This window comes from Callithrix jacchus, chromosome 1, assembly GCF_049354715.1.
Source record: "Callithrix jacchus isolate 240 chromosome 1, calJac240_pri, whole genome shotgun sequence".
Classification (NCBI taxonomy): Eukaryota; Metazoa; Chordata; class Mammalia; order Primates; family Cebidae; genus Callithrix; species Callithrix jacchus.
This window is the reverse complement of record NC_133502.1, coordinates 184,235,473-184,247,614: the sequence shown is the minus strand read 5'-3', so window position 1 is coordinate 184,247,614 and position 12,142 is coordinate 184,235,473. Positions and strand designations below refer to the sequence as shown.

General features: G+C 61.4%; 2 protein-coding genes across 10 annotated transcripts in view; both read right to left on the bottom strand.

The window, feature by feature from the left end:
* KCNT1 (potassium sodium-activated channel subfamily T member 1) overlaps window positions 1-12,142 on the bottom strand; it is an 81,525-nt gene that overhangs the window by 35,112 nt on the left and 34,271 nt on the right. For 6 of the 9 annotated variants that reach the window (XM_054237959.2, XM_035262549.3, XM_035262534.3 and 3 more), the window contains 5 exons: window positions 5,370-5,449; window positions 4,517-4,616; window positions 1,687-1,743; window positions 718-766; window positions 2-61 (listed from right to left, as the gene is read on the bottom strand). In XM_054237959.2, the coding sequence (XP_054093934.1) occupies window positions 2-61; window positions 718-766; window positions 1,687-1,743; window positions 4,517-4,616; window positions 5,370-5,449 (346 nt within the window). Of the gene's footprint in view, window position 1; window positions 62-717; window positions 767-1,686; window positions 1,744-4,516; window positions 4,617-5,369; window positions 5,450-9,381; window positions 9,530-11,547; window positions 11,647-12,142 lie in introns of those variants that run through there. The other 3 variants (XM_035262508.3, XM_035262516.3, XM_078331439.1) reach the window with 2 other exon arrangements.
* OBP2A (odorant binding protein 2A) overlaps window positions 3,072-12,142 on the bottom strand; it is a 194,255-nt gene continuing 185,184 nt past the window's right edge. The window contains exon 7 of the mRNA XM_078331493.1: window positions 3,072-3,082. The gene's annotated coding sequence lies outside the window, so the exon portion shown is untranslated. The remainder of the gene's footprint in view (window positions 3,083-12,142) is intronic.

Genomic DNA, 12,142 nt, shown 5'->3' with positions numbered 1-12,142 from the left:
CTTTGTAGCTGAGGTAGATGAGAAGCATCGTCTCCAGGAAACTTATTATGGCCACGATGACCTGGGAGTCGGGAAAGGGAAGGAGCCTGGAGCAGACCCGAGCCGAGGCTGGACACAGGGCCTGACCCCACACCCCACAGGCCTCAGCGGGCGGGTACCACACAAAGCCAAGCATGCATGTCCAGAGGCTGCCTTGACCCCTGTGCCATCCACTCCCATTCCCCACCCCAGGAAAACAGAAAGAACGTAGAGGGGTCCGGGGAGGGAGAGATTCAGATGGTGAAACAAACAGGGTGGGGGGTGGGGCAGGAAGCCCTCAGGGATTCCTGGGAAAACTGTGGAGAGCAGAAGACCCTGGGTTGGTCCTTGGCACTCACTGAACCTGGGTTTCCTACCTAGTCTGGGCTTGTCCTCAGCATTCACTGAGCCTGGATTCCTTGCTTACTAAGCTGGGGTCTGTCCTCAGTGCTCGCTGAGCCTAAATCCTCTGCCTACTGAGCCTGACTTTGTTCCCAGTACTCACTGAGCCTTGGTTTCCTTCTTACTAAGCCTGAGTCCCCTGTTTACTGATCCTGGGTCTGTCCTCAGTGCTCACAGAGCCTGGGTCCCTTGTTTACTAAGCCTGGGTTTGTCCTCTGGATTTACTGAGCCTGGGTCTGTCCTCGGTGCTCACTGAGCACCACTGCAGTGGGGAGGGGAGCAGGGTGGGGAACTTACCTGAATCACCCACAGTGTCATCTTTCTCTCCACCCACAGAATGGGAGCCCTGGGGAGAGAAAGGAGGCAGCGTGGTAGAGCACTGCAGCCACCAGTAACTCCAGCCACCCAGGGCTGGGACCATAACCACTGGCCTCCACTGGCCCCAAGCTTGTGCTGCTCATTGAGGCTGGACCAAAGGAGCCTGCATTGACCTTGGAGGGGACCAGAGAACTAGGAGGGAAGGGAAGTTTCCCCAAGAGATGAGGAGGGAGCAGGACTGCAGTGGGCGGGCCCCCCAGGAGGTGCTTGTGAGGCCAGAGCCCATGTCTGAGTGCCAGGGAGTCTCAGCCTGCAGCTCATGGAACTGCTGAGGGTGGCAAAGCTTCTCCTCTCTGGACACAACAGGCAGCCTGCTTTTACCACCTACGCCCCTGGAGCCAGGCTCTCATGAATGTCCCTGAGGGCAGGGAGGTGGTTTTTCCTGAGCCTCCGTCCCTCATCCATAAACAGGCAGGGGCTTGGCCGCAGGGGGCCCTCTGCCCCTTGCCTGATGCAGACAGAGGCCTGGGTTCTGGGGACAGGTCTTAAACTCTGCACTGGGCACCCAGGCTGCCCCTCAGTCACCTCCCACTGCCTGCCCGGGGCAGCTGCTTTCCTTGGCCATAAGATGGTGAACTGGAAGAGAAGCCGCCAACTCACAGGGAGACGGGCTTCCCTGCGTCTCACTGGGTGCAGGAAGAGTGTGCAGAGGCTGTGGGACTGGCTGGAAACTCACAGTTCTCAAACTTTCCCTCTTCATGGGGACATCCCAGCGTTGACCACAGCCAGGGCCAAGGGAAAAGGCATCCTGGGAAACCTGGGTGGCTGCTGGGCTGAGGCCAGGCATTGTCCCTCAGGACTGGGCCATGTGAGCCTCTGTTGATGTCACCCCACCCTGGTCCCAGGCCTCTGAGTGCCTGGCTCTCGGGAGCAGGAGTGTGGACTTACCAGTTGATCTCAGAGGTCGAGTCATTGAAGGTGTAGTTCTGCTTGGGGCAGCCCCAGCTGTGGAGAGACGCAGTGCTGGCCCCCGCCTTGGACCCGCAGCCCGAGGGCTGCCTACTCACCCACCCAAGGCTAACCCCCACATCCTGGAGGGGCCTGAGCTCTAACCCCTGGAAGATGCGGCAGCCTGCCTCCTCTCGCAGGAGGGCCTCTAACTGAGGACGGGTGGGGTGGCCTCTGCTGAGCCCAGCAGGCAGACAGTGAGGGCACATCCCACATTGGGGGGGTGGGGAGTACCGACCCAACAGCAAGATGCGGCTTCTGCCTGGGCTGACAACAGGCTCCCAGGGAGGGGCCCTACATGACCAGAGAGAGCACATGGGTGCACTTGGGGCCTCCCCAAGGCCAGAGCTGCCTGAACAAGGCTGGACAGTGCTTGAGAGACAGGGAGAGGAAGCTCCCACCCCATGTGGTGGTGACTCCAAGAGGCACATCCCTAAGCTGCTTCAGAAGACAAGCGACCCCAAGCCACCTGGAACCAGCTGCTGGGACAGCGACCAGGGCATGGCCAGCATGCTAGTTTTGTCCCAGACTGTCACCAACGCCAGGGTCACTGACCAAGGAGAACTCACTGCTCACAAGGCCCCTGATGATGCTGGCTCCTCCTGTCTTTTCTTTCAACTGACCCACTTTCCCCTGATTCTTAGTGGGGTTGTTGCAAACTCAGTGCCCACAGAAGTACCTGGACATCCATCTATCATCCATCTATCCATCTTTCCACTCACTCATCCATCCATCCACTCATCCCTCCATCCATCCACTCATCCATTCATGCATATCTATCTATTAATCCATCCTTTCATCCATTCACTCATCCCTCCATCCATCCATCCATCTTTCCACTCATCCCATCCATCATCCATCATCCATCTATCCATTCATCCCTTCATCCGTCCACTCAACCATCCAGTCATCTTTCCACTCACTCATCCCATCCATCCATCATCCATCATTCCATCTGCTAATCCCTCCATCCATCCACCCATTCCTCTATCCACCCACTCATCCATTCATCCATCATCCGTTAATCCATCCCTTCATCCACTCATCCATCCATCCTTCTACTCATCCCATCCATCATCCATCCACTCATCCATCATCCATATATCCCTTCATCCATCCACTCATCCGTCCATCCACCCATCCATCTTTCCACTCACTCATCCCATCCATCCATCCCTCCATCTATTCACACATCCATCCACCCACTCGTCTCTCCATCCACCCACACGTCCATCCATCCACCCATGCAGCCAGCCATCCATCATCCACCATCCATCCACCCATCCATCCATCATCCACCCATCCTCCCACCATCGTCTGTGTCCTGGGCGCTGTGCTAGGGGATGGGCAGTGAACACGACAGACGTGGGCCCTATGGAGATGTGAAACCAGAAGCCGCTGGGACTTGGGGTGGGCTGACCCAGGAAGGGGCTTGAGAGTCAGTTAGGGCCTAGTTCTTCTTCCCAAACTATCCTAGTGGGTTCTGCCCTTTTCTGATCTAGACAAAGACAGGAGGTTTGTTCTTAGGACAAGGTAAGTCTCTGGCCTGGGGACGCCAGGCCCCCCTGTTCTGGAGTAACAGGTGAAAAGGGGTTTGAGCAGAAGTTTACATGCCTTTAAGCCCCCAGAAGCCAGGCCTTCCTCTCTGGGGAAGAACCTACTTTGCACAGCCACACAAGGGACCAGCATGCTGGCAGGGTTCACCCCAGCGGCTGGAGGGTGACAAGACATCGCACGTGTGGCTGCAGAGCCCTCTGCGCCGAGCACTCTTACGCAAAAACGGCGCCATTCGAGGACATCTACGGGTATGAAATCGGGTCAATATGAGCTCGGGAGAAACGGGCCCAGCAGATGGGGAAAACGTAAAGCAAGAAAGGACTAGCGGCGCCATCCTCAGAGGATGTTCAGAGGAAGGATTTCTGGAAACAAGGAAGCAGGACAGAACCAGTGACCAAGGGAGCGAGGAAGTGAGGCAGGAGTGGGGAGAGAAGAAACAGGAAGTAGAGCCCAGCCTCCAAGTGCCGGAGAGCCAGAGCGGAGGCTCAGTGTGGGGGCCAGTCCCCAGAGACATAATGCAGGACAAGAATCCAGCACCGAGGGCCTCAGGGCCCTGCCGATGTCCCCTGGGACCAACAGAGAGGTGACCAGGAGTTGCCAAGGCACCTTGGGCACAGAGGAGGTCCCAGCAGCACCACTTCTCGAAGCAGCAGCAGCAGAAGGAGATGGAGCAGGACTTGAGACAGCAAGTTCCCACCCACCTCGTGGCGGCTCCTTCGAGGCCCCCAGCACCTCTCCCAGAAGTCCCTGAAGCATGGGCCCTGGGACAATGGACCCGGGGAAGGGGACTCCTTGGGACCCAAGAGGGGTTGAAGATGCCCCCAGAAACAGGTAGGGGCTTTCTCCAGGGGGCTGGACACCCCCTTTCCTGACCTGCAGAAACTCAAGTGAGCACAGAGACACTTGTGGGGTCAGAGAGGGACTTGTTAGGCGCTCCAGCCTTTCTGTGGACCTTCTGGGGTCCGCTACCAGCTAAGGCACAGCTGCAAGCTTACAATGGGGACCCTTCTCCCTACACTGAACCATCTGTGGGAGCCTGAGCACTGAGTCCTTGGCTCTCTCCATCCTGGGACAGGCACTGGGGAAGGAGGGACTCTGAAAGGCCCCAGGCACAGGGGCTCCCCCAGAGATGCCATCAGCTTCTGTAATGGCCCGGCAGGAAGGCTCAGCCCTGGGACTCAGAACCCCTTGCCCGGCCGCGCAGGTGGCCCACCATCCGATGCCCAGGGCTGGGTCTTCCAGCAGGACGCGCACAATGTAGAGCAGGCAGGTGAGAAGCTTCAGGGAGAAGTTGAACAGCCGGATCCTCAGGCCTGTCGGGAGGGCAGCGGCGTCAGGGCTCTGACCCAGCCCTGGGCTTTGGGGAGCGGGGCCTGCCCCAGGTCTGGCTGGGCAATCTGGATGGCCTCAGCTGCGCTCCCCTCCCACACTCAGGCTGCACCCGGAGCTCTGTGTGCCCTGCGGTGCTTGGGGGCCGATGCTCCTGGGTCAGCCTCCGAGAAGCTCTGTCCCTGGCTCCACCTGACAGGTGCCTGAACTTGGTTCAGGGGATTTCCAGAGGCCACTCCACTTCTTGGGGGACAGGATGGGGGTTGGGGAGCAGGCAGGTAGATGTGGAGTCCCTGAGAAACCCCCAAGTCCTCACCCTGTATCCCTGGGGGGCCTGTGAGGCCAAGCTCTGGCTGGGAACAGGGCAGGGAGCAGCTGGGAGGGTGGGGCTGTATGGGGGTGGTGGGAGGCCGGGCATGGCCACAGGGGAGACCGTGCTGGAGCCTGTGGACAGCCCCACCCTGCCCAGCCGGTGTCTAGCAGGCAGGACAGTGTCCCCACAGGTCCCACTGGAGAGGCCCTGGTCTCAGGCAGTGTGAAGCTGAGAGGGGCTACCCTGTGCCCCACTCACCATGCAGACCTACCCCACCCTGCTTTCAAATTCCGGCGCAGCTCGCAGGGATTCACCTGTGGACTCATCCCTGAGCTCACAGCCCAGCCTTCCCATTGCCAGGCTTGCTCTCGGCACCCTCAATGCCTCCCTGCCTGGGAGTGGCCCCCCCAGGAACCCCACTCACTCGATCTTTGGTTTTTGATGAAGAACAGCTTCAGCCGCTCCTTGAAGGTGTTCTCGTTGACATAGAACTCCACCTGGACCCTGAGGAGCAGAGAGGGGTGTGGGGGCTCAGGCCAGCAGGGCTCAGGCTGGGGGCACGCTGATCCCAGAGGAGCAGAGAGGGGCATGGGGCCTCAGGGCCAGAGGGGCTGGGGCTGGGGACATGCCAGAAGCCCCAACAAGACTGACTTTTTATAACTGCAGGAGCTGAGAAGACGGACGGGGCCCAGCAGGGCCACTGCTTCCACCTCAGACCTGGGAGGACCCTGGTGTCCGTCATGCCCAGCAGACGGCCCACCCAGCCTCGGCTCCTCTAAACATTCCTCCTTGCACCCGTGGGCCCTCCAGCCCACCCTGTTGGGGCTCAGGGTGCGGTGCCCACTCCACACACCCTCACCCAAGCCTCCGTGGGTGCAGGGCAGCTGCCAGGAGGTCCAGTTGCCCATGCGGCCCTCAACATGGTGCTCAGAACACACCGTAGGACCATGTCACACAGGCCGTCCACAGCTGAGGGTCGGCTGCTTTGCCTGGAGGCCACAGGTGGCTGTGCTCCGAGGCTACCCCCAACTGCAGCCTGAAGGGGTGTGAGGGAAGATGGGCTGGCAGGAAGTGGTCACCCCTGCACCCACCCTGCAGGCCAGCTATGGGGTCCCTCCTGCCAGGGCCGCTCCCCTTCCCTTGGGCTCACCAGTGGCCCCAGCCACCAGTTCCCAGACACCCCTGAGCTCCCCTGCACACCGCTGCTCGTGGGGCCTGCCAGCCAGCCCTCTGGCCTTCAGCAGGGCCCGGCAGTCCTGAGAAGAGACCAGGGTATCCAGCAGCATTTGGGGCGAGGTGGGGTGGAGAGACTGCATGGCCCACCTACCGTGGCTCCACCTGCATCACCCAGGCTGGCCACCGAGAGGCAGGCAAAGCTGAGGTTGGACAGCTGCTGCCCCCACTGCCCTAGCCTTGGATGCAGGCCCTACTGTGCCCGGCTGTGGTGGGAGGCAGGCCAGGCTGGGTCAGGGTTTCATGTTCCCCTGAGATGAAAATTCCAATGCTGCCTGCCTGCAGGACAGACGGGAGGGAGACCCGGAGCCACGGTTCCCGCAGCAAGCATGGCCCGCCTCTGGGAAGGGGGAGCACATGTGCCCCTAAACGGCCTGTGCCCTGGGGTGCTGGGCTGTCCCCCATGGGCCCCTCGGCTGCTCCCAGCCATGGCCACTGTGCCCTCCACGATGGCTGCTCCTCTCAGTTGGCTGCCTCAGCCCTCGGGGAGCTGCCTCCCGTGCCTGGCCTTGCCCCCTGGGGTCAAAGAGAGGCATACCGCCTCCCTTGGGGATGGTATGGGGGCAGAACAAGCAGTCCAAGCAAGCTCCTCGGGTTGGGCTTCCCCTTGCCAGTGCAGTGTGAGGGCCACAACACAGTAAGGCAGACAGATAGGGGAGCCTGGAGGGAGACTTGTGCTGCCTGGAAGGATCCTGGAGGGCTGCATGGAGGAGGCAGCATTCAAGCAGAGGTCCTAGGGCAGCTATCCAGAGGTAGGGGGGAGGTAAGCACAGCCCATCCCCTGCTCCTGCTGCAACCCCTTCCTTGTCACCATCCACCGGGGCTGTAGCCTGTGACACCCAGTGGGTGGGCTGTGAGCCTCATCTCCCCTCTGAGCAGGCACTGGCTCCCAGCAATCAAATCTGAGGGTTTGATGTCACTGCCTGGCCCAGGGCTGGTGACCCTAACATCTCCAAAAGTTAGGAAATATTCAGCATTTCCCAGAGCTCACAACACTCAGGGTAAGTGATATGGGCAGGTGTGGGCAGCAGCCTTTGTGGTGGGGCTGCTGTGGGTAGGAGGGAGGGTCTTGGTACAGTCCCAGCACCTGCCTTGATCTGCCCCAGTGGCCACAGAGCTCTGCTGGTCATAGAGCTCAAGAAGGGGCCAGGGGCTGGTCACAGTGGCTCATGCCCATAATCCCAGGGCCATGGGAGGCAGAGGCGGGAGGATTGCTTGAGGCCAGGAGTTTGAGACCAGCCTGGGCAACATAGCAAGACACCCATCTCTATAAAAAATAGCCATACATGGTGGCACGTGCCTGTAGTCCCAGCTTCTTGGGAGGCTGAGGGAGAATCGTCTGAGTTTAGGAGTTTGAGGCTGAAGTGAGCTGTCAACACAGTACCGCACCCTAGCCTGGGTGACAGAGTGAGGGCCTGTCTCAAAAACAAGTAATAAATAAATAAATGACATAAAGAGGGGCCCAGGGCGCAGGAAGAGGTGCCGTGGCTCTGGGCGCCCTGCTGAAGAGAGGCTCAGGCCAGGTCCTGGAGCAGGCTGGTCACCCCACCTGGCACACTCAGGGCATCAGGGGCCAGGCAGCAGGACAAGCTTTCCATAGACCAGTGGGATTTGAACCCAATGCTAAGGGGGGGTCAGTCTGCCCCCAGAGTGCCCCACCATGTCCCGAAACCCCTCAGCACAGACGACTTTGCTCTCTCCCCCGGGGCCCTCCTCCTTCCCCCTGGCCCCTCCTCCTACCCCACACCCTGGAACCCACCCTTGTCTGTGTGCCTCGAGCCCCAGTTTGGGAGGCCCCTCACTGCATGAGGGTCCCTTTGGGGGGTTTGTCCACCACTGTCTTCTCTGAATGACAGGCTCAGACAAGATGCTGGAGGTCCAGGCTGGGCTGGGCCTGGTCTGGCTGGGTCTGGGGGCAGGCAGGGCTGAGTGGGGAGCTGCCCCTGGGGACTGAGCCCAGGGTTTCCTAAGGTCCTCCCTCCCTCACTGCCAGGGGTCCCCAGGAACTAGCAGGTCCAAAGAGCATGGAGCTTAAGAACGCACCCTCCCTGCCTCACACCACAGTCCCTCCCTCCATGGCAAAAGCCTCCATGCAGGGGGGTCTGCCCGCCTCACTTGCCCCTGCTGCCTCCCACCCTCTCCTCTCGGGCAGGGAGCCTCACTGTGCCCTTAATGGGGATCAGGCCCCAGAATCTCTCCTCCTCTTGGGGCCTCTTAGCACAGCCTCCCCCAGCTCTGGTTTTCTCCTCCCCGATCCGTTCTCCTTGGGGGCCCCAGGGCTGGCCACAGGTGCCTCTCCCCAACCCAGCCCAGGAATTAAGTGCCATGCAGGGGTGACTTCCCAACTGGCTCTGTGGGCGGCTGTCCGGCCCCACTCTGCCCTCTGGCGTTACCTCCAATCCCCTGCAGAATTCTCCTTTCCTGACGGTACCAGGCCAACATCCCCTCCACCCCTGCCGGCCTCTGGCTCCTGTACCCTCCCCTCGGCTGGACCAGAGCCATCAGCAGGTCCCATAGCTCTGTCCTCAGTTTCTATTTCCCTGTAGCTAAGAGGTCCCGCCCACCGGCTCCTGGCCCTCCTAAGGGTCCCCTACCCAGGTGGGATAGGACCCAAACTCCCTCTGCGCCACCTGCCTCGTATCCCTGGACATTGCCCTGTGGTTGCTCAGCCCTGCCTGTCTCTTCAGCCTAAAGGCCCCACGAGGGCTCCCCTCTGACGTCCCCCTGGGCCTGGGGCTCCTGCCTGGCCTCCCCTCCTAGGTGGGTGCCTGGCTCCACCCTAACCATCACCCCACACTCCGCTCCACGGCCACACCCTCCTCCCTCCAGTGGTCACAAGCCTCCCAGGAGCTCCTGCTCCTCCCTTTACCTCCCCACAGACCTGGCACGGCTGGGCCTCTGGGGCTTGGGCCTCTGCAGCCGCCTGCCAGGACCGTGAAGCCAGTGTGTCCTGCTGGACTCCCCTTGGCCTCCACAGCCAGGAAACAGAAATGCAACCCATCCCATTGCCAGGACCTCACCGGTGGGCTTCCTGACAGCCAACTTCCCGCCCAGGCACCGTGGGGTTGGGACTGCTGGCCTGGGGCTAGTCGTGCCCCCAACATCTTCTCCTGGAGGCCCCTTGGCCTCCTCCTAGCACCCTAGAAACTGAGCGCTGAGCCCCCTCCTAGGGGGAGAGTCCAGCCAGACCCTAGTCCACTTACCCAGGGGCTGTGGGCCCCTATCTGGGCAGCCGCCCATGGCGCTCAGCAGGCAGTGCCCACCCATATAGATGGCACCCTCCACGGGGAGCCAGAGAAACGCTGGGGCCTGGCAGTCCTGCTCCCTGAGAAATGGGAGCCCTGCAATGCCAGCGAAATTAATGACGCCTCCTCGGCATTTAATTTTTAATGAACTGTGGCCGCCCACTTCTCCTAGCACCACCACAAAAAGGAGACTGAAATGATCCATTTTTCCCTGAAGTGTATTTCAGGTGACTGGTGTGATCTGTCTTAACAAATCACATGGCAGCACCAAGGAGGGGCCTGTGGCTGCGGAGGCCTGGCAGGCGTGAGCTCCAGACTGGTGAGCTCCGGGCTGACCTGGCTGGTGCAGGTGCACCTGGTGGCCCTGTCAGAGTGCTGCGCCAGAGGTTCAGGGGCACTGGTGACCTGGAGGGCTCCACTGGCTCCTCAGCGTCACAGAATCCTCCTGGCCTGGCAGCCAGAGGCCCCGGGCTGAACCCAGTGAGCCCTGCGAAGCCACACGGGCCCGGCTGCTCCCTCCACCTGCCAGCACTGGGGCTTCCTCCCTGGGGAACCAGAACCAGGACAGGGACAGCCTCCTAGGTGTCCCGAGGGCAGCAGACAGGTGGAGGAGCTCTGTCTGTGGCAGAACAGAAACAATAGCCTCTGTGTCCTAGGCCTTTCCTGGAGGACGCCCTTCCTCAGAGGCTCCTGTGAGAGGTTGTCCCGGGACTCATCGGTGGGCCAGCGCCCGTCTGCTCAAACCATCAGGACCTGCGTCAGCCAGAAGAGACCTTGTGGGCCTTAGACTCACCAGGTTCCCAGGCTATGAAGCCTGTGGACCACGGGCAGAGGCGGGACGCTGGGTGGGGCTGCACTTTCCGCTTCCTGCCAGGACCCAGACGGTGGGAAAGCAGGGACCAGCTTACGGCAAGTTGCTCCCAGGAGCTGGGTGTGGGCTTGGTGGAGCGCCCCGAGAGGTTGGAGCCGACAGAGAACCCCTGTGGGGAGCCATCCCCAGGGCTGAGGGATCTACCGTTCCCAGGCCAACGAGCAAGGATGGGGCAGAAAACTCTACTTCCTGAATCCATCCTCATCCACTCATTAGTTTAATTTGTCCACCTGGCAAAGAGCCTTCGAGCTGAGTGCCCAGGGCAGCATCTGTCTGGGGACATCACCTTTACCCAAACAGTCCATACCTGGCGGTGGGCACTGTCCTCCCCAATGCCTGGCCAAAGGTCCCCACCTCCACTCCGGAGGCCGGCTCAGAGTCGCAGCCACACACACACCCACAGGGGGCTGGGCCCGTCTGACCTCTGCAAGTTTTTGTTTCGGCTGATGGGGAGGACAGGGCACATCAGGGACCACCATTGTTCACAGCCTACAGCCCAGGAACGAGGCGCACAGCCAGTGGGACTCATGGGCGTGCCCAGGCAGGCCTTGCCAGGGGGGACCAGATGCAGCAGGGAGCCTCACATGGTCCCTTGTGCAAGCCCTGGGGTGAGGCCATGGTCCCTGAGGAATCCACAGGCCAAACCCCGGCCCTGGCCCTAGGACAGCTGTCAGTGGAGTTGGCCCTGTGAAGATAGGGCGCCCCTGGCCAGCCTCATCCCTACATGGCTGAGGTCCGCTGCAACCCCCCACAAAGCTCCCTGGGCCTGTGCTTGCCGCGATCACCCAGCAGGTCAGAGGCAGTGTCAGGCCTGGTCCTTGGGGCTCCCCAGAGGGGCAGCAGGGGAGTCTGTCTCCAGATGGCGGCTCTGCCCCCATGCTGCACGACTGGTATCAAGCCAGGCCTGGGCCCCGTGTGCACCCATGCCCCCTGCCAGCCTGTGCCCAGGGTCTCACAGCACTGGTCTGCCTGAGGGTGCCCTTGAGCTGCAAAGGGGCTGTCATGGCACCCACCCCACACCAGGATGGCAAACTTTGAGGGAGGTGCCAGCTTCCCTGTGACAAGTGGGGCCGGCAGAGGCTGGGTGGCCACAGCTCTCCCTGCTGACTGGCCGGCCAGCTGCAGGCTGGGGGACTGGCCTTCCAGGGATTCCTGGCAGGCGGCCCTGCACATATGGCCATGCAGGGAAGCCCCACAGCAGCACCAGGCTGCCAGGCACCCGCCTTGGGGGCCCCCCATAGCCCTGCACTCACATGGGGCCGAGGTCCGGGCTGCCTTTCTGTTGGTGGCTGGGTGCTGGCCGGCTCTTAGGCAGGTGCCTGGGAGCTCCACGCAGGCCTCTGCCCCCGGCACTAGGCAGGCAAGAAGAAAGGGCAGGCCTCAGGCCCACTGCCAAACCTGGGCCAGCTATTCTGAGCTTGGACACAGCATCTGACCTGCCCAACGCCCCGGAAAGGGCACACATGGCTCTGTCCCCCTGGGGTCCTTGTTTTGACACCCTTGGGCCCCTGGGGCCTGTCTGTGGCTTGGCCGGGGGCCAGGTAAGGCCAACTCAGGAGTGAAGGGTGAGTCCAGCTGGGCCTTCAAGGGACCAAGAACATCCTCTGTGGCCAAACAGTGCCTTGGCAGCACAGACTACAGCCTCGGTCCCTCGGTAGCCGCAGGCGCATCTACTTCCCCTGAGACCTGACCCCCCGGGAGCCTGGGGTGTGACCAGGAGAGCACTGGGCGGTGGGCACACCTTCTGTCTCACGCCTGTCACCCTCTGCACCATGGGGCCCTGGGCTGGGAAGATGGAGGGCCAGGAGGTGGCACTGGCCTTTTAGCCTCCAGGACTCTTTTGGGACA